The sequence below is a fragment of the Akebia trifoliata genome, unplaced genomic scaffold, assembly GCF_017979445.1.
Source record: "Akebia trifoliata isolate Shusen 1 unplaced genomic scaffold, ASM1797944v1 Contig00279, whole genome shotgun sequence".
NCBI lineage: Eukaryota > Viridiplantae > Streptophyta > Magnoliopsida > Ranunculales > Lardizabalaceae > Akebia > Akebia trifoliata.
The window spans coordinates 10,885-33,414 of record NW_028236927.1 but is presented as its reverse complement, the minus strand read 5'-3'; the positions used below and the strand labels follow the sequence as shown (position 1 = coordinate 33,414).

The 22,530-nt window shown below is 34.4% G+C and overlaps 1 protein-coding gene across 2 annotated transcripts; it reads left to right on the top strand.

Moving 5' to 3' along the window:
- Positions 1-14,138: 14,138 nt before the first annotated feature.
- On the top strand, positions 14,139-21,190 carry LOC147381747 (uncharacterized). Of its 2 annotated transcripts, none has more exons than XR_015174382.1 (9): positions 14,139-14,298; positions 15,142-15,323; positions 15,409-15,474; positions 15,580-15,622; positions 16,061-16,115; positions 16,248-16,296; positions 18,275-18,383; positions 18,507-18,615; positions 20,255-21,190. XR_015174382.1 is itself a non-coding variant. In XM_086430017.1 (9 exons), exons 1-9 carry the CDS (start codon positions 14,154-14,156, stop codon positions 20,369-20,371), a joined length of 834 nt encoding a protein of 277 aa, XP_086286143.1. In that variant the 5' UTR covers positions 14,139-14,153; the 3' UTR covers positions 20,372-21,190. The 2 variants fall into 2 exon arrangements, 1 of the variants encoding a protein (XP_086286143.1); XM_086430017.1 differs by having other exon boundaries at positions 18,316-18,383.
- Positions 21,191-22,530: the final 1,340 nt, after the last annotated feature.

Below are 22,530 nucleotides of genomic sequence, written 5' to 3'. Positions count from 1 at the left end.
ATATATATATGGTGAGTAAATTTTCCTGCAGGTATCGAGGTTCAATAATTTGTAGTATTGATGTGGTTATACATTTATGTTCATGAACCTCGACGCTGTAGGCAAATCAAGTTTCTGTCAATCCTATAAGTAATAAAATTTTCTGTAAGCGTCAAGGTTCAATAAATCTAGTATCATTGAGGTTCTATAAAATATGTTCACGAACCTCGAATAAGAAATAAGTTTATGTCAGTCTTGTAAGTTGTAAATTTTCCTACAGGTGATGTTCAACAAATATAATATCATTGAGGTTCTACATATTATTTTCACAAACCTTGATGGTGTATCAAAAATCAAGTTTTTGTTGGTTCTAAAGCCAAGGCCGAGAGTTCTTGAAATCCAATAAGAGATGCCTAATTCAAAATTTTCAATATAATCAAGTAGGATCCACTTCAATAGAGCCCAGCTATAAAGCTTAAAAACAAGCTTGGACGTAGGGTACCCATGGCCTAAGAGATTTTTCTTTTGGGTTGTGAGTCACCCATGGTGCTAGTTATTTTGGTTCAGAACTTTGGGTAAGTCATCGACTCATGCAATTTTGCACAGAAACTCATCCACCCAAAGCCCATTTGATTAGAATGTTTTGTTAGGGATTAGTGCACTTGAGTGATCTAGATTTTCTTAGGGAAATTACCTCCTAATCCCCCTTAATAGCTTTTTCCTCAAGAAAGCTTAGATACTTGCCAATTACGCCCATTCATCAAGCCTTCATTAATTCCTCAATCTTGACCTTTTGGTAAATGTATTCTTCTTCTTATTTTGCCTCTTGGTCCTCACAAAAAGTCAATTATCATATTGCCTTCATTTTGTTGACACACAATTAAGTAGATTGACCCTTAATCCTCTCATCCCAATCCATAATTCAAGGCAATCTATAAACTATTCTTTGCAAATTGACTAGAGTTAAGGGATCTTAACTATTTTGCCCACTCAATCAAATTCAATAGAACTTCTAAGCCTTCATACATATTGACAAAATGACTAAAATACCAATGACATTTGACTCTCACTTGTAAAACTTGTTTCGCTAGGAAAACATGACTCCGAGACAAAACGAAGCCTTTCAAAAATATTCGCAAAGTAATGGAACCTAGAAATATCCTACACTTAGGAAGACAGCAAATTTTCATATGAAATGACGAATTTTTACATAAAATGATGATTTTTATTTTATATGTAATGACGCCCATCGCCAAATAAAATGACAAATTTCTCTATGTGGAATGATAACCCTTGATTGCATGAAATGATAAAATTTAGGCCTCAATTGAACCAATCAAGAATTTATTTGATTGAACCAACCAATGAAGAAAATAAACTAATAAAACCAACTAATAAGAATTAATCGGATCAATCTTGATTGATAAAGCAAATAATCCATTAGGTCCACGTGATCATCAAAATTCTGTCCAATATTAAATTCATCAACCAATTAATGTGAATTTTAGACCATCACATCCATCTTAAATTAAAAAATATCAACCAATCAAAACAATCGATTCAACCTTCAATCGATCTTATACATTTTTCACCAATAAATTAGGAACCAATGATCCTATAATCAAATTTAAAAATCAACCCATCGCAAAAAATTTCGTTCAATCATTGATAAATCATTATATTCGATCATAAATAAACCGGACCTATCAAACTCGTTGATGCATTAATCAAAACAATCATTAACTAGTCAAATTAATCCAAAAAAGAGAGAAAAGTTTTTAATTAAAAATTAAGATGCACAGGATCACTACCCTATGGGAAGTCCCTAAGTTTGATTCGGCAAAAGCATGCAAAAGAGAGAGAGAGAGAGATAGAGTCCTTAAGGACTCGACTTCTCAATGCCAAAGCAGCATAAGATGATAGATGTAAAGTCCTTCAAGGTCTCCACCTCTTTGCTTATAAAAGGAAGTCATGCCCTGTGATGACCCGATCAAGTCATCTTGTATCTTGATGAATGTTTTTAGTAAGGCACGTGAAGTTAGAGGATTTAAGAATTTATGAGAAAATGAATTTGAAAAAGCATTGGAGATATTGAAAGATTTGTCAAGGAAAACAAATGGAAAATAATCGAAAAGCAGAGACAAGTGGAAAAGTACTATAAGAACAAGAGTTGTGAAGAAATGGAATTTTGAAAAATGGATAATATCATTTAATAGGTCTCGTAGAGTTATTCAAAATAGAATATTCTCACGTCGAAAACCGATGAGAAACCAGCCCAGTCAAGAGTCTGAAAGCTTGGATTCCTGACCGGTCAAATTTGATCAATCAAAATTGATTAAAGTCAAGGTCAATAGAGTTGGACCATAATCAATCTAGGGTGATGTGAAGACTTAATCGAAACCTATTGAATATCACGCAAATATATCAGTAAGACTCTAGCAAACTAATAATTTTATTTTCCTTATATTACTAATATTTGTTAAGTGTGTGGAGTTTGATGACAAATCAATCTGAGATGACTTTAGTTAAATTTAGTAATGGGACAAACCTCAAGTATTTAACAAAAGGACCTCATTTTTCAGCTTAAATAATATATAACCAAAGTAGAAGGGTAAGTTAGTAATGTTACTTAAGTCATTAGGGTCTGACTAGGGTCCTATAAGGTATCTAACACGTTGACACCTATTACTCTTAGCTGTCATGAGGGAAGAGTCTGGTTCCTGTGCAGCGAAGAGCATGTGTCAATAATCCCTTTACTTTAACTCATGGTTAATCACACCTTAGCTAATTAACTATGGTTAGTTTTGTAATTGATTTTAGAAAGACCCATAGTTAGAGCCGAATTTACTCTTTCCATTCTCTAAAAATTTCCAGCAGCACCGACCTCGTTGAAAACTCTGAATACTCAGTCATATTTCATTCTCTAATCAATTCACATCATTCTCCTCCCTTAGAGAAACCTTCAAGTGGACCACAAAAGAATTTGATTAAGTTTTCCATACAATTGTTGAAGGAGTTCGTGATGCATGAATCGAAATTCTTGGGAGTTAAAAAGGAGAGAAATTTAGCAAATCATGTAGAATTCGAAACCCCACTTGGTATTGAAGTTGGAGAAACAATGGCTGTAGCTAATTTGATAGTATATAAAAATTATCAATTGTTTTTTACTAAAAGAATCAAAATGCATAATCAAGTTTAAATGATTTTTCTCCAATGTACACGTGATTTCTTCGTATGTATCAAGTTATCTTGTGTTATGAAAGGGTTCTACCATTAAATTCAATGAGCCAAGATGGTTAGTACACACCTCATCCATGGTGAGAGCTAGTGGGGAACCACCAAGCCACGCAAATAGCATAATTTGTACTTTCTACGACACCACAATGGAAAGCTCAGTGCCATTGTGACCCATTATAGGTATATTATGTCGTGCCACCTCATAAATACCCCTATGCCACGATAAAGTATCATTAGCAAACAATGAGGGTCATTTTTTCTAAAAAGGTTCCATGGACCCGTATGAGTCTCGAATGCTCTAAAATGATTAAAAATACCTCTTAAACTTGATTTTATCCAAAGATTAGATATATAATCTTTGTTTATGATTTTTAATTATGTGTTTTCAATTTATGTAAAACATGAATTGTCAATGCAGACCAAGTTTATGAAAGAATATATGTATGTTTTTCAAGTTGCTATGTTTACTGTTACGTTGAGTGGATGAGACCTGTGTTTACTTTTATGTTAGGTGGATAAGACCAGTGTTTATTTTTCTGTTAAGTGGATGAGACCCTTATTTTACTTTTCTATTGGATTGAAGAGAACTGGAAGTTTTTATTTTTGGGTTGCGGGTAACCAAATGATATGTGAGTTTGATTGTTAATGAGTAGAAACGGACGTTAGGAGACTTTGATAAGTGTTGGGTTGGGTGAACCTGGGATATTTATAAAAGTCAGGTCTGGGTGAACTGCGGATTTATAAATATGCGCTTATAAAAATTAAGATGAAAGTTTCATTTTGTGTAAGTACGTGGAAAGAAATCACAAAGGTGTCAAAGGGACGTGATCGTTCTAATGTGCGAATATCTGACGTGATCATTTCAAGAAAGGTGAGGTGGTACGTAGTGCCTACGCATGTAGATCTAGTGGATGTGATCGGTTAGAATAGAGAGTGTGATCAACCTTGATATAGGATGTGATCGTTCTGAGGAGCGGTGGGTGACCACTCCAACAAGAGAGTTGAGCGTGATCGACCGTAGGCATGCTCAACCTATGAGTAATCCACGTAGGTGTTATGTTATCCTTTTAATCTTTTATTTGGAAATAAAATTGAGAAAAAGAAAGTTTTTTTATTGACATTGTAATGTAAAAAGGGTGTATGAGTGTAGACCATAATGGGTTTCATATGATTGACTTGATAGCCAAGATGAAGACGATTCTCCCCGTGATAATGGAAAGTTTATAGTAGTCAAACCAACTGACCCAGGTGAAGATAGGTCCCTGATGTATATAGACTAGAACTTTAATTTGTAACAAAACTTGGGAGGAAGTGAGGGCTGAACACTAGGAAATGGGGTAAAATCAAGCTAGGGTTATGAAGTTAAATCAAACCAACATTAAAATTATTTTTATATTTTTAAAATCACCAAAAGAAATTAAAATGTTGTTGGAATTTAAACTAATAGAAAGGAAATTACAACCAATTAATGAAAGTAAATCTACCATTACAGAATGGAGCCACCTAGAACAATTATCCTACCAAACTTAGCTTCTAATATCCTTTTTTTTTCCTCAATCCAAGGGCTTGGTGTTAACTCCTTGGATTTGGATTGAAAGATTTAGCAAAGAAAAATTTAACTTAAGAAATCAAATGTATATCTCCTCCATTCACTAAAATGTGAAGTTCCTACCACTAAATATCTAAAAAATCCTAAAACATCTTGATCTTATTTAAATATGACCCATCAATTCTAGCATATAAGGTGTATGATTTTACTTAAGGCTTAATCCATTGGAGTTGGACAAGTCTTAAAGTGAACTTATGAACATTAAAACAGTCTAAGAGAAGTAAAACTAAATTACAGCAGAAGTAAAACTTGCTCTAGGCTTTTCCACTCTCCAATGGAGATGAGAATAACTTAAGGTCATTGCAAGTGACAAAGAAAGATAGAAGTACAAGAACAAGTCTTACTTAATTAAATAAGGGTAAGTTTCACTCTTTTCTCCACTCTCTCACTTACAATTTTATAGAAGTTTAATGGAAACCTAAGTTAAAAATAGAAAATGTCAAGAGCCTTAGGTTAAAGAAGAGCCCTTTCCTTATTAGGGGAGGGCTCTATTTATAGAACTCTAAGGTTCTAGAAGGATCCATCTCGATTCGTTATCACGTTTGCACAAAAAAACATGAGAAACAAAATACCAAAAAAATTAGGGTGCTCTAACTAAGGTCAATTTTGTCGCACCTAAAGTGGACCGTGCCGTGCCTGGGCTAGCTCTGAGATTTTGCTAGATTCCTTTGGATCCTCTGATGGTAATGTAAAATCGATATTGTGATTTGGGTGTCCACTTTAGTGATTTGAACTTTGATCTACATAGTGAACATGCGCATAATCAGGGATTTTCGATAAAAGCATTAATTTAATGCAATTAAGCATTTTTAACATGATGAAACAAGCAACCTAAAATTTCAAGGCTTAACATGATTATTTAACTAACAAGGTGAATAAAGGACTTAAACCGGATCAATTGCCTTAGAAAAGTGCAGATAATTCAGTATTTTGAGACACTAATCACACCCCCAAACTCATATTTTTTTAGTCTCTTTGAAAATAAATTGCCACTTTCGCAGGCATCTTGACTGCATTTAGCAAATGTAATAAGGCCTTAAATCGTTAGGTTTCCCCTAGTGGATGAATTGGTTCGTGAGGATTTGTAAAGAATATACCCACAAAATTCAAAATAACTTTTGAAGTAAAAAATGGTCGAAATAAAAACACAGGTCGATTAAGATTTTTTAGTCATGTGGAAGTAGCATTAGTATAGAGTCTCAACTCTTATTTTTTTATGAATAAAACTTAGACTTAAACTTACCTTAAGAAATGGTAATTCTAACTTAGAAACTTTAGAATTTTGATTTCCTATAGTAGATTTTAATCTTCAATCTAACCAGGAATCATTAGATTAACTTGAGGTTTAATTCTAAATTTAACATCCTGTCTGGAGTAGTAAGAAGTGTGAATGTTCATTTTAATACCTCGAAGGGGCTTTATTTGTGATATTCCAATGTACTTATGTTTTTACACTTGATGGCTTTCACCCTATTGAAACTCTAAACTTTTGAAGCTTGATTGTTTTGAATCTTTCTTTCTTTTTCATTTCAAAGAATCTTTTTCTATTCTTATACTATGTGGCGCCCCGCGAAACGCTAACACAAATCCCCATGTCAGATTTCGAGGTATTAGATGGTACCTCGAAATTTCGGCATGGTCTCCTCTATTAATGTTAGCATTCCAAAGCGTTCAACTTGCACCTGATAAACGACATATAATCCTGCATATATATATATACAAAATATAATACTAACGAAAGCCTATATACATATAATAACGTACGAAAGATCAGAGTGCGGAAGAAGAAGTTTATATACACGATTATATAGAAATTCCTTACTCTAACAAAATTCTTAACGCTCAAAACCAAAATCTATATTACTCTTGGACGAATCAATACCACTAGGGGTAATAACCCTAGTACTCACCAGGTAATGGACTATGGTCGTCTATCTGACCCACCAGATGGTCCCCACTCGCTGGTTCTACGCCCGCCTCGCCAACTGCAGGTTCTGAAGCTAAAAAAAAAAAAACGGGTGAATAACAATGGTTACCCAGTAAGGAAGCAAACAATTTCTGCCAATAACCTCTCCTAACAAGAATGAATAAACATACTGAATCATTTTAAAATATGCAAAATTTTATAGAATAAACTACGATTAATTGGTACATATAGCCAGAGATGAGCAACTAAATATTTTAAAACTCATATTACATCGATCAACTATACTCAATATAACATTTTATTTTTATACAAATCTAATTGATCAAATGGAAACATTAAACTTGTTTTTCATTTTATATATCAAAATAAGGCAATAGATACATATACACAATGGTGGAGTTATGGAATTAGAGAGTTGGGATTCACAACTGGATCGCTCTTAGTCGGGATATGATGTTTTATTATAAAGTAGTAGTTCTTGATTTTGTGACTGGTTGCTGTTTATCACACTTGTGGGACAATTTATCCGGCTCAGGCTGACCGTTTAACATGATCGTAAGTAATGGGTCTCTTTTCGATGTGTCAAAACATTCGACTACTATAGATTGTTAGTGATAACTGACTAATCATCTTCGTCTATGCCTATCAGGCGTGCATGGAATTCCTAAATATACAAACCATTCGTATACGACCACCTTTACATTACAAGTTCATTGGTAAAGATAGAAACTAATAAACTCGGATTCCAGTTGTGAGTTCACTCTCATACGCATCCCATACCACATATGAGCTTGGTGGTCTTTACCATACATCCTAAGATAGTACACCACTCCGGATGATATGACGCACTATCCCTTCAGACATTCACAGACTCTTTAACAGCTCACAAATAGCTACATATATATATATATATATATATTATATATATATATATTATTTTAATTTAAAAATAAAAGAGAAATTAACAATACAAGGTTGAGAATGGATATCCAGTTTCCTACCACTGTGGCCACCCGGTCTAAAATAAATAACAGAACGGAAAAGTAAACAGTGCCTCGCGCTAACAGAAAGTAAATAAACATGCAACCAGTAACATTATCCCTAGATATCCGTTCACCAACCTACACACAACACAACAATGTAAAATGTAGACATCACCTCTCGGGTGTGACTCTGACCTTTTACCGTTTCATACCCTTTTTCCCTTTTTTCAATTTTTTTTTACAATTTTCAATCTCTCAAATAAAATATCTACTTTCTGATATTCATCAACTCAATATGAGTTCATTGAAATTAAATCATTTTTCCAACTATGAAATTCATTTTTATCAATAACATTGAAAAAGTACAAAACTTAAACCAAAACGGGGTCCGAACGATGCACAGGAACCCAACTGACGAAAATAACCTGGTGAAATATCCTACCCATGTATAATTTGTTATAAAATACAATTAAACATATCAAATATGCAAGTTCTGACGTGAATTTAAAATAACCAATTGAATTCAATATTTTTGGAAACTAATCACAAATTTTTAATAAAATCCTAAATGCAATTTTCACAATCTACGATTACTAATAGAAATTAAGAGTTCCTTATTATCTCTGTGCGAAATGATTGAATTGCGTACGCAGAAATCAAGACAAATGACGTGAAAATCGAGACGAGTCAGACTTTGAATCGGCTAATTTTTGAATCTGACCCGGTGGTTTCGAAGATTCTGACATCGTTGTCATTTCTCCCTTCTGCGACAGAGGACAATTTGATCCCGAAACGGATGAAATCCGAGGTCAAAGTTTCGAAATCCCCATATATCTATACGACTGATTTTTGATGATACGAGACTGTAGACACCCCATTTTTGTATCCGCCTGATTAATCAACTCGTCAACTCGATCGCAATGATTCCCAATGATGGATGTGTATTCCATTACTTTATTTTGTTACCCGATATGTTTCAGAAATCTGGATGAGGTATCTCGAATTGACAAAACCTTAGAAACCACGCTACGCTAGGAAAATACAACCCCAGAAACATAGAAATTATCATCTTGCAGACCAAAAAGAAGCTTTACGATAAAAATCACTAAAATTGATCAAATTACCAAAATACCCCTAACATCAAAACAACCCTAGAGCCTACATTACGCTTAGAAAAAACCATTCAAACACATAAAATAATAAATCGGAACCAAATAAATCATTTCACCAATTTTAACAGAATTCGACAAAATTACGAAAATACCCCTCATAAAGTTCACAATCATTTCACATAAAAATTTTCATAAATGATACAAACCAACATTCTCATTGAATTCCTTACGAAAAACCGATTCTAAATCATCCTAGAACATTAAAAACCGACTTAAAACGTGAAAAGTCCTCTCGGGGGGGCAAAACGGTAATTTCACAATTTTTATAATTAAAAAATTCGAAATTAATAAATAAAATATTAAATAATTAAATTTAAACATTAATGAAATTAATTTAAAATTTTGAACTTAAAAAATCGATTAATCAGACTCTCAGGCAAAATTGTTGAGGGTTCGTGGGATATTTCTTTAAGGACTCCTCCATTTGGGAGTCCAAAGAATTAAAAATATTTTAGAGGGAGGGTTCTCTAAAAATCAAAGTAAATCAAGCAAGACTAAGGTCAAGGTATTAAAGTCAATCAAGTGAGACTGAAGTCAAAATCAAAGTCAATTAAACAAGACTAAAGTCAAGATATTGAAAGTCAATCAATTAAGACTAAAGTCAAAACATTAAAAGTCAATCAAATAAGACCAAAAGTCATAATAGAATTATAATTGATTAATAACTCTATCTAATAGAGTTCTAACTTAAAAATAATTCTACCTAAAACAATTCTAATTAAAACACAATTCTACCTAAAACAATTTTAACTAAAACACAACTCTAATTAAACACTAACTCTATCCAAATCAACCCCTAAAAACATCTATAAATAGAGGTGCTCACACCCTATTTTCGTATCAAATCATAAACCCTAAGAGAAGTAGGTCTAGAAGCTCCCCTAGCCTCCCATAAACCCTAGTTTTGGAGTCCCAACTCCTTACCTAACATCCCCCCTTCAATTTTAGTCTAGAAAACCCCTAAAATCCCTCCAAAAACACCCCTAAATCCACAACAAACTTGAAGAGTTCAGATTCAGAAACAAAGAGATACCTTGATCTAGGAGATCCGAAGTCAAATCCGGAGACAGAACGAAGCAAGGGAGTACAGTACAAGGAATTTTTTTTGTCAGATCTGAGGGAGCAAAATCCTTGCTATCGGAAAGGTATGTATTTTTTTATATTTATTTTTATCTAGGTTTTAGCAATGTAATTTACTTGCGAAGTTAGTAGAGACCGGCTTTGGCTGGGCGAGGTTGGTGCCTAACACCTTCCAACCCCGTAACTTGATCCCCGAATTCAGATTTTTTATGGTAGATTAGTTCTTTTTATCCATGTTAGAGTCTGTTTGGTTCCTAGACCACAATAACTAGGTGGCGACTCCCAAACCTCAAGGGTCAAAAGCGGATCCGCGCACCCCGTGGATCGAGGGCGCTTTCAGAGACGAAAGAGAAAATGAAACGAAGAGATCTTGGGTGGGTTTTATAAATGTCGGGCTACAGACTTTTTTCTTTTCTACGGCGAAAGTCAACGATGGCCCATTCGCGAGGGATCTACGTTTGAAACTTTGAAAAAAATAATTTTTTTTAAAAAAAAATCTATGGCTGGTTTGGGTCGTTTAAAATGAAAGTGAATAGTGAAAAAAATAAAAATAAAAAATTATTTATATAAATCTTGGGACGAAATCGGTATTTTGCCTATTATTTCAATTGACGATAACTTGAGCATCCGAACTCCAAAAGTGATAAATAAATATTCTATTTCGTCTAATTTTTTGTTCCGGGTCTAATGGTGTGGTAAATTTCTATAAAAAATTATATCTCTAACAAAAATTTATATTTTTAGCCTAATGTGCCCTTAAAATTGACATCGTTTTCGTTATTGACGATAATTCGACTTTTTGAACTCCAAAAATGACAAGTAAATAGTCTACATTCAATAATTTTTCGTTACGAACCCAATGGTATGATCAAATCTTAACAATTCTTTCTTTATCAAAAATTCATTATTTTAACCTGATCTAATCTGACTCGGTAATCGAGGATTTTGTAACTTTTCTATTCGGACTCGCATTTGAGCATGTCTACAGGCTAAAATATATTTTTCGATCATTTTGAATCCAATGGTGAGGTCAGAGTTTTTTTAAAATGATCAGAAATCTCCTAAAGTTTACCCTTAAGTCTTTTAAGATTTTCTAAAAATTTCACTATTTATTTTTCCTCGAGATACGAATTGAAAACTCGGGGTTTTACATACTATTTGTTTTCTTTTTCTTTTTTACTCTTTCAAAGAAAAGCAGAAAATCCTTTTCAAAATACCCAATCTAATTCAATGGTTGTTGTTTAAGAAATATTCAACCCAATTCTATTTTTTTTTCTAGTCAGCCAACCAAATGAACAAAGAAGTCAAAGTTCATCAAACCCAATTTTTTCTAATACTTTAGGTGGAAAGAAGGTATAAAGCTCACTAAATTACAACATAGACCCTTAGTAACTTTATTAGAAGTAACTCAGAATGTAAGGTAACTTTGTTCTAGTTTTTGCCTAAGAGAAATACTGATAAGGACTCTAGATCAGAACTCCAATAAAAGACTGATTTATGATTTTTAACCAAGTGCTTAAAGATACCAGCTAACATCTCGAACAAAATACAAAAAAAATTGTTAAATATTTTTGTATTTTTCTTGAAAAAAATTCAAATTTTTTTTAATGATTTTTGGAATAGGGAAAAAAAATGAAGAAAATAGAAAAATAAGAGGAAATCAAACCCTACACCCTCAAACGTAAACATGATATTGTCCTCAATATTTCAGTAAGCAAACATTTTCATAGATGAAATTCACTCATCGCCATTCCCAAGTCCCAATTATATCAACTATAGCTCTCACGTGTTTGTATTGGTTGTGAGTGGCTTGAATCAAGAAGGGCCACCTCATAGTGCGGCTATGTCGGCGAAGGAAAAAATAAGAACTTGAACTTTGTTAGCTTCATCCCATGTCCGCAAGCCTAAGATTGCTTGCACTTGTTGCTCGTTGATAAGGTCCATCCCTGTGTTCAAAGTTGCCATCTTTAATTAGCAACTTAAGCTTCTTCTCTTATTATTATTTTCTAAAATACAATCATCTAAACAAGGAAAAACCAGCTCTATTAAGTTCTTATGTAAATTTATCTAAATAATTCTAATATTGGTTCTTCCCAAATCATATCTAAGATTATGTCCTATATGGGTAATCTACTTCATGCTTCTATGATAAACTATTTTTTTATCCCCCATGAATTCCTTTAAATTAAAATATAGTCATATTTTGATTTTCACGGCAAAATAGCAAGGATTGTGTTGTAATTATGCCAATGCAATTTGTAACTAACTTTTTGAGGTTTTTTTTACATTAAAAAAATTAAATTGAGCAACAGTAAAAATCTTGTTTTGTTATATTAAATAGAAAATAAAATTATTTAAAAAATATATTTATTTGAAAAAACATTATGTTTTTATTCAAATATTTATTTGAAAAAACTTGGTTTTGCGTCTCGTCTCATCCATGTCAAATACCAAGTCGTCTCAGATGAGTTTTTCGATACGTTTAAGACGTCTTGTCTAAAAATTTTAAAAATGAACGTGAGGTATTAAATCTTGTTCTAAAAATTAACTTGTGCATCTGTCTCGTTCATGCCTGATATCGAGGAGACTTGCACGATACGTCTCGATCTTTGACGAGTTTTGAAATCATGTACATTCACATTTGAAATTTTTGGACGAGACGTCTCTAACCTATTGTAAAACTTATCCGAGATGACTTGGTATCTAACATGGACAAGACGAGACCCGAAATTCAATTTTGGAATGAGATTTAATACCTCACATACTCAGGGGCGGAGCTAAGATTTTTTTGTAATGGGGGCAAACTATAGTTAGTTGTATAGTTGAAAAACTTGAAGATGAATGATTTTAGGGAGAAATTCGAAGTTTTTTTATTAGAAGTCGAAAAAAAAGGATATGGGTGGGAAAGTGAAATCCACCCATATTTTCCATCCCCAATTTTTCCTCACTCGTATCTTCTTCTTTCCTACGATCACCACCATCACACTAACCTCGTCATCGTCACCATCGCCGTCGCTGTCATCACCATCTTTGACTATATTCTCTCTCTCTCTCTCTCTCTCTCTCTCTCTCTCTTCTTCTTCTTCTTCTTCTTCTTCTTCTCCTTATCATTCTCCATCCCTCACCTTCATTGCCACCACCATCTCATTCTTCCCTCATCTTCTTCTTTACTTACCTCCGCTGCCACATCCTCCCCCATTCCTCTTCCTCCTCATCTTCTTCTTCATCCCCCCTCCTCTCATCTTCTTCCTCATCCTCCTTTCATTTTTCTTATTCTTTTTATCCGTTTAAAGTAATCTATGAAAAAATAATGGTGGAAAATAGGTAGGATTGGAAAATCAAATTCCATTATTTAATTTTACTTGGATAAAATCACGAAAAAAATATATATATAAAAAAAAAAGGAGAAGGAGAAGGAGGAAGAAGATGAGAGGAAGGGGAGAGAAAAAAGAAGATGAGGAGGAAAAGGGAGGGGGGAGGATGTGGCGACGATGGTGGAGGCGACGACGGTGGTCGCAGAGGTAAGTAAGGAAGATGAGGGAAAAAAGCGGTAGTGGTGGCAATGATGGAGGTGGGGGATGGAGAAGAAGAAAGAGAGATAGAGAAAAAGAAGGTAACCGGAAATGGTGATGACGGAGAAGACGATGGTGACAACGACGAGGTTAGTGTAATGGTGGTGGTGGTGGTAGGGAAGAAGAAGATGTGAGTGGGAAAGAATTGAGAATGAAAAATATGTGTGTATTTCACTTTCCCACCATATGAGTGGGAAAGTGAAATCCATATTTGGGTGGACCTTTTGATTGGGGTGGAAAATAAATTTTCATTTTCATGTGCAATCAAACATACCCTTAGTATATGAAAAGGCCTGATCAGGAGGTAATGTCATCAACAAAAAAAGAAGGGGGTGAGGAGGGGGGGAGGGAGAAATTGGAGGGAGGTGAGGGTGTGGGGACAAATGGGGAGAGAGGTGAGGGAGTGATGACGAATGGGGCATGTAATTAATTGAAAATATAGGGGTGAATCAAAATTCGGTTCACTTTTGAAATTTTTGGACGAGAAGTCTCAAACCTATCGGAAAACTCGTCCGAGACGACTCGGTATCCCGAATGGACGAGACGAGACGAGAAAACGAGTTTTAACTTTTAAAACCATGCTTGGAGCCTAGGATGAGTTCCTTTCTTAGAGTCTCTAATGTAAAGAACTGGTCTTTTACTATTGGACTTGTAGAAATCTTCGATCGCCATCTTCATTGCTCTTCAAGCGTGGGTTTCTTTGGTTTGACAATCTTCTTCTCTGCGTCTCTAGGGCAAGGTAATTAGTTCTCTTTTCCTTTTCTCCCCTTCTCCTCCTTTGTTTCTCTCATATTGGATCCAGATCAATTAGATGCACAGTTAGGCTCCAGAATTTTTGAAATTTTTTCTTCATGAAGAACCCTAAAAATAAAATTGACGATTAGTTCAAAACTTCAAATTCGCCCCCTTTTGGAACGAAAATTATTGAGATTGATGAGCCATCAAAACCTTTTTTCTTCAAGGGAAACCGACACTTTTATCTGCTTTTTGTTCTCTTTCTCACTCTTTAGCCCCCAATTCATCAATAACGATCAAGATCTGTATTTTTCGAGCTTCAATCTTCAAAGACCATTGATCCTCAAAGCGTATTCGACTACATGTAAGTAAAAGTCGATAATTTAAACTCAGAAAACAAAACTAAAACGAAAGTCTTACAAGTAATATTTGATTGTTTCCTCTAATAATGAAGTTCATTCTGATGGATTTGGATTCAGTTTTGATTTATATCTGATTATTGTTGGAGAGAAGCGTAAATCGCTTCTAAACTGAACGAAGGGATCATATGGGGGTCGTCCCTGGATGATAAAAGGAGGTTGATATAAGGGCAATTAGAGATGTTAGGAACCTTTCATCTTTCCTGCAGATACACTTTGCTTCTAACAATGAAGAGAGTGTTTCCATCACAATTGTAAATAGGTATTTATAAGCTCAGCCGAGACTTTTAAAACATCGATCGATTCAACTTGTCTGACCCCCGAGATTGGAATGACTCGCCTGAGTCATATATGTATTGAATGTCATAGAACAATGCCAATTTCCGTTTGCCAATGAATGTGAAATTTGAAATATTTGCATTTTGTAGCTCAAATCAAGAAAATGACGAATCAAGCTTCCAGAGAATGCAATGCATCCGTAACAGTTTTCAATGCATTTCGGTTACATTTGATCTGCAGTGTAGGGTTAGCAGCATCGTTCTGGGTGGCCCACAACATTTATGCCATCAATCTAATTTCTGATCCTGTTCAAACCCTCCGTCTCATCTTGGTAAATGATTGAAAATTAATCTCATATCATCCAATGTTGATTTGGAAATCGGATTCAATAGTTTTTTTTTTTTAAATCTTCTCAGGTTGTCGAATGTCCAATTACAATCATACTTTACAGTCTCCTTCGACAGAATCTAGATCAATGTTCGGTAACATATCAATCACTCTTTTTCTTACTTTATTTTTTTAATTTTCGATTTGTTTGTGTTCCCAATTTTGAATGATTTATAATGTTTTACTAACCTCTCTAACAGTATTGGAAGGCGGTTGGGCGAGGACTATTGGCTCTGCCTGCTGGTGTGTCCTAATTCTGTTTTTCTTTTTTTGATTTTTTAAAGGATTTTTGGAACATTTTTGAGTTTCTTTAAATTACTTGGTTCAAAAGCACATCTTCATCTTTCCATATCTCGAATCAAGTATCACAGAAAATGATAAAATAAAGCCATCTATTTGTCAAAATTACTTTGATTTATGTGATTTGTTGAAGTTTGTGATTTAAATAGATATTTACTTAGAATAATGCTGGAGTGATCTCAAGCTGGAACCTCATATCGCACTTCTTGACGTGAAAGGGTATGGGAACCATAGATGCTTTTCATCGAGATACAAGTGAAAAAGAATCTATGGTTCCTATCCACTTTCACATCAAGAAGTGCGATATGAGGTTCCAGCTTGAGGTCACTCCAGCATGACTCTTCTACTTAACTTGACTCATAACGAATTATATGTTTGTAGGGGCTTTATTGATGGCCTTTGGAGCTACTATTTTAGGGGCACCAGTTGGAACTCAGTAAGTGAATTGCTTATGCTCACCATAGTCATATTGGAACTGGTTCACTGCTTGTCGTTTATTAGAATTAGTTACTTAGTTTTTTATCATTGCCTCATGTTTTAAGACTTCTACATCTTGTATTGGACATAGGTACCTAAGAAAGACTTTTAACTGGTCACTTCTCATGTCATTATTCACTGTGAGTATCAGTTGCGTAATTTCATTTTTTATATTGCTCTGTTACTTGAAATGTTTCTTGGTTGGTTCGTGATCCTGAGGATTGAAATTGAAACACTGCAAATTTATTTTCTTTTTGAGTTGTGATATTACCGCACCATAAAAATATTAATAAACCCCATAAATGATTTTGTTATAAAATCACACTATAAGTGAATGATATTCCAATTATAAGGAGAGATAAGAGAGAGAAAACAACAAACAAAATGCAAAGTTCTAATGAGAGCTCCACACATTACAAAAATTAAAAGTTAAAAAAAATTAAAATCCTAAGGACTCCTTCCTTTACTAGAGTCTACTCCTGTGTTTAGCCTATCCCAGTAGATGAGATACCAATTTTTAATGATGTGCTACATCCCAAATCTCTTCGATGATGTAAGAGAATCTCCACACGCACTTCTTCATCCTAGAAGCTAACCTAATCACAATACTTGAGTCCCCTCGTACAAATTATATTATTAATTTGCAACTTTTGGCTTTGTTAGAATCAAACTCCCCAACTGGTCGTGATAACATTAGCTTTGTGTGGCCTTGTACTGAACATAGGTATTTTCCAAAACCCAAATTAATAGTATCTATATGAACTATTAAGAAAGCCAACCCAAGTCCATGTTTGGACTATGGTTTTCAAGATACAGTGCTAGTGATGCTTTCTTGATCAAGTAAAGGTTGGCTAGTTATAATGTCTTGTCACTCAAGTTGATGCAAAGGCTTTCAAAATATGAGTGGTCTTTCGACGTGTCTTTCGGCATAATTTGGTAAAGTAATTTTCTAACTACGCGTAGTATTTGATATTAATCAAGTGAGAATATCAGATTTTGTGTGGTGTTATACAAAATACAGGTTTTCCCAACCCCCAAATTAACAATACACATTTGATTTGATGAGAAAAGGGTATGGGCCCGTAGATTAATATTTTGATGGCTACCGTCTATGTAATGAGGGTGTGTGCTAGTATATTTTACAGTCTAATGTCAAAACTATAAAATTTTAAAGTGTAGCTCCCATCTCTCAACCCAATCATGGGTTATGGACTACATAAATATGGCATTGAATGGACACCATATGCTCACTTTAGAGTTTGAAGCCTTCGTCAAATAACTTGTGGGGAGAGATGAAGGCTCCCCCCTCACACATTCTTTGTCCCACCAACATGTGAATTCAAGATTCTCAGGTTGCTCATTGGCAATTTGTTTTGCAAGACATTTTCTGCTTGGATTTTCCACTAAAGGAAAATGAATGCAGGAATGTTTTAGTTTCTTTGTTCCGAACCTGATACATACTTCATTTAACTAGCTTTTCAGTTATTTGGATTTATTAAGCTTAGTTTTCTAATATATATAACATGTCGAGTTTCTCTTTCACTCTGCCAATCCCCGAAGATCAGTATGGAACACTCTAAATTATATTAATCACATTCTATGTTAAAATCTTACGAATCAGACCTCATGCACTCCCAAATTCTAGGGAAAGATCTTGTTTGTCGTTTGCAGAGCATTCAGTGAAGAACAACAACAAAAAAAAAAAATTATCTCCCATTGAAGTGTTAGGTCTCAGCTCCCACGCAAAGATACACCGGACATGATCTCTCTTTTACTGCTTTTTATCCTCTTCCTCTCAAATGCAACAAAGAAGGCAGGAAATGCCTCACCGAGTCAAAATCATAGATGCATGTGCCAATTTTTGACACTGATTCAAAGTGTAAAACAAAATAATCCCAGAAACCTAGTAAGCTCACACAGTAGGTTAAACAGTGTGTCCAACAGGGCTAATTTCCATGGTCATCAATACTGTTTGCTATAGTTGTTGATATCAAGTGTTAAAGATTCTTATTTACCAATATTCCTATAAATTTTCAAATATTGTATACTTATGTATGGAAATATCTGCAAGAGTTTTCTAAGTTTATTATGTCCAACATGCTATCCTCCGTTGTGTAGGTTAGTGAAGTAAATGGCAAACCTATTGGTTGTTTTGACAGTTTGTCCCAGCAGCTTCTGTTTTTGGTTCATCGTGGAAAGATTGGCAGCGTCTATTCGCACATACAAGGTAAGTGTTGCAAATTTTGTGGAGACAAATATGGATTCTTCACTATAGATGGAAACTTCAAAAAGTTTGTCATGCATTCATATTCCCATCTGTTGGTAATGATGGACTATTATTTATTCTCAGGCCAACTGGAATTCTTGATTATATGATCTGCATGCCAGCGCATGGAGCTGTTATTGGAGCTTGGCTTGGGGCTTGGCCCATGCCACTTGATTGGGAAAGGCCATGGCAGGTATTGTTTCCTTCGTATTAATTGTAATTGACCAAAGCTCAAGACATTTTTTTTGTTCAAGTTGTTTTCTACCCATTATTTGCACTTACATTAATACTTTTTGTAGTTGCAAAAATTTGCACTACCTCGATATGCTCATTGATGGATTGATTCTTCTCTCTTGTGCTCCTGGGAATGCCTGTAACAATACCTTTCCGTCGCCCAAATCAAAACTTTAGTACAAAAAATAGTGTAAATTTTAGAGGGGGAGAATCTCCTACCTTTTAGTGCCTATCTCTTTGTATTTATACAAGCAAAACCCTAGGATCCATTTTTTATCCTCTCTCCAATTGTGCCCTTATTTATTTTAGTAGGTTATTTTGATTAAGAATATCTCTAATCAATATCATTGCCTTGTTTAACCCCTTATTTTTCGGGATTTTCCTTTAATAAAAATTCCTACTCCGTTAGTCACGCTCGATTTTGTTGGGATTTGGGCTGTTTAAGCCATCCTCCCACGAAATCCTGATATTCCCCCAACCAATCAAAACCTGAGCCCATGATTGGTTTGCCACCGAGCTTACCCTCAGATCTCCATACCAAACCCAAATTCCTAGGTGCCACGTGTTGTCCCTTGGTACCCAACAAAAAATATCTTTCACATTCTTCATCTCTTTTTCAGTTGTTATTTTAGTGTCATGACCCTCATTATTATTATTTTTTAGGTTGGACCATAAACTTGTCCTGATTTTACTCTCATTTGCACTAATCGACCTGAGCTATTATTACCAAGGTTTAAAATCTCATCTCAAGGCAATGTCTTGCTCAAGAAAATCTAAGACCATCTCAGATAAGAGATTTCAAAAGAAGGATCTAAGACTATCTTAACTAAGACACCACTCTGAGATGGTACAAAACTTTAAACCATGTTTGTTACCGAGGTTTAAAATCTTGTCTTGAGGCAATGTCTCGGACAAGAGAAAATCAAGATTGTTTTTTACCGAAACATCCCATGATAATCAGAAACTTTTTTTTGATAAATAAAATGATTTCAATAAAAATGAACAGAAGAGGGAGGTCAAGACGACTAAACCCATAAACAAGGAACAAAAATGGAGTCGCTACTACTTAGGAATAATACTACAATCCCAATCCCGTCTAAGAATTTAGTAACTTTGAATGTTTCAAAGTTGATGTTTTGTTCCAATCTTTGTTAATATTAGAGTGATTGTAGCGGGAAGATTGATTAAAGAAGTTTAGTTATACAGTTTTGGAGTATAAATTTATGTTGGAATTTTATGATCGGGTCTCAAATTATCCAGTTATGAATTACTTGATCCAATTCTGACTGGGTGAATCGAGCTAGTTATATATTTTAATTACAGTATTCAAAATATGTTGAAAAATGTTTAATTATCGTTGATTAAGATGTATAAATAGAGTATTGTCGGTCTTGAAATTCGCTTCTATAATCGATGTGGACCTAACTTAATTTTGACTTGAAGAGTTACTTACATGAAGAGAACTTAGAAATCTTAGCCCCTCTCTAAGTTCTTGAATTGAGTTGAGCTCTACATCAGCCCATCATGATTTCCAATCTTGGTTTGTAGTTTCAGCTCTTACTATTCTCAAGTTTGATTGATTTTATTCATATTTGTAGGAATGGCCCATTTGCGTTAGTTATGGAGCAGTGGTTGGGTATTTGGTCGGAATGGTTGTATCTATGGGTTTCATACTTGTGTTCCATGGAAGACGACGACACGTCAAAGGAGATTGATTAACCTGAAGCAGAACTTTGCAGTCTACAATACGTCCATCTGTTTTGTAGTGCCTCAGTAGAAAAGACTCGTCAATTTTTGGGCCCTTATCATACATTTCCTTCTATATGAGGGACCTATGCTTCCCTGTTCAAATACAGTTTTCTTTCTTTTTCTATTTAATTTTTTTTTTATTATAGGAATACCGAGAATTAATTTTACAACCTTGAGAAAAATTATGATCGAGATAAGTATTAATGGGACGTGTATAAATCCTGACGATACAATTTTGCATTCACATGCTTGGAGTTGTGTGTTTTTTCTTGAGCCAACAAAATTCAACCCTCTTATGTATATATGATCCAATAAGCCCACACAGAGAGAGATACATAGTGGTAGGTGTCAACTAGCTTAATTGGTTTACAAAATATAAAAATGAAAATATTAACATTAGAGGAAGAGCGTCTAATACAACACCAAATGAAATTGATGATGAATTGATTGCTGATATGAATATTGTACGAGATGAGATTGCTCAACAGATTTATAATGCCATATATACATGATGTAAAATTTTATTTAATTATTTATTATTTATTGAATAAACATTAAGTATGTTAGTACAGAAAAATGAAATTGAATTGAATTTTTTATTTTTTAACATTAAATCTTATGGTTATATTTATTGTAAACATATTATTACTTATGTCAGATAAATAATCTTTTTTTTTTAATATTATTTTTAATTTCATCAAACAAATTCTAAACAGCAGGTTACCAAACAGTTTAACATCTTAGCAACACAATTATATAGCATGTTACCAAACAGTATACTCAATTCAGTAACAACACTTGCTCTAAGCATTAGCAACTTTACATATAGCTTTTCCAAACAGAGAATAAGTCTCTCTCTCTCTCTCTCGTTTGCTCGTGGCAGTCGAGTTTGCTTGTCCTCAAGAGTCAAGTCAAGTAACTAAGGATTGCTCCCATAATATTTTTTGTAGGAATTTAACTGAATAATGAAAGAGAGAGACACAGAGGTTTAGTTAGTGATGGTTAACATTGGCGATGGAAATGTGGTGGGGCCCACCAAATCTTCCTCATCCACCTCACAGCCTGCCGTAGGGAGGCAGTTCCCTCCCGCTGCACAATGGGAGATCATGAGAGCTGTCGAGAAGGATGCCCAGTACGCCTCTTTCGTTTACGACGCGTGTCATGATGCCATTCACCATTTATTTGGTTAGTCTCGATTTAAATTTAAATTTTAGAGTTAGGGGTTTGTTGGTTAGTTCGTTGGGTTTTTCTTTTTTCTTTTTTCTTTTTAATTGTTAATTAGCTGTTTTTTTTTGTTGTTGTTGTTGAATTTTGGCTCAAAGCTTCGTATGGAACAATCTTATTTACCTGAAGCTGGAATTAGGGTTGGGGTTTCAATATTTTATTGCCTCTCGATAATGTTCTTAGCAATCTAAAAGAGTCATCACAATTCATGGCGAATACGAGTACAATTCTTGAAGTGCATTAAAATAAAATGGGTTTAGAATTGTTACACCATTCTCAGTTGGTGCAAGAAAAACATCTAGAGTTCACATAACAATTCTAACAGTTGACATTTTGTAAAATGTGAGATTCATGTATTAAATCTGATGACTTGTTTCTTCCTTACTCTACCGGATATAAAATTTATTTTTTCCAGTTTTCATTCTTTAAATGGCTTCATGTTGGATTTTATCTGCAGTAAATTAGGCTGGGAGCCAAAGAATGGTGAGAACCACTTGGATGCAATGTTAAGAGGGGAGGTTTTGACTGCTCTTGCTGTTTTTGGGCATGATGTAACACAAAATGAAGCAATTAGACATTTTCATGCATTTTTGGATGACAGAAATACACTTCTCCCTCCCACCACAAGAAAGGTTGATGCATTAAAAGTGCTAATGGACTAGGGTTTTTTTTTTTTTTTTCATTCAGCCATTAACATTCGCTTATTGATGTGTTTTTACAATACATTTTTGTAGGCAGCATACGTTGCTGTGATGCAGACTGTGAGCTCATTGAATAGATCGGATTATGAATCTCTTCTAAGAATTTATAGAGAGACTGATCTAAGCCAGGAGAAAACGCGTATCCTAAGTAATGTCAATTTATGTGGAAGTGATACAAAGTAATTAATTATATCCATTTG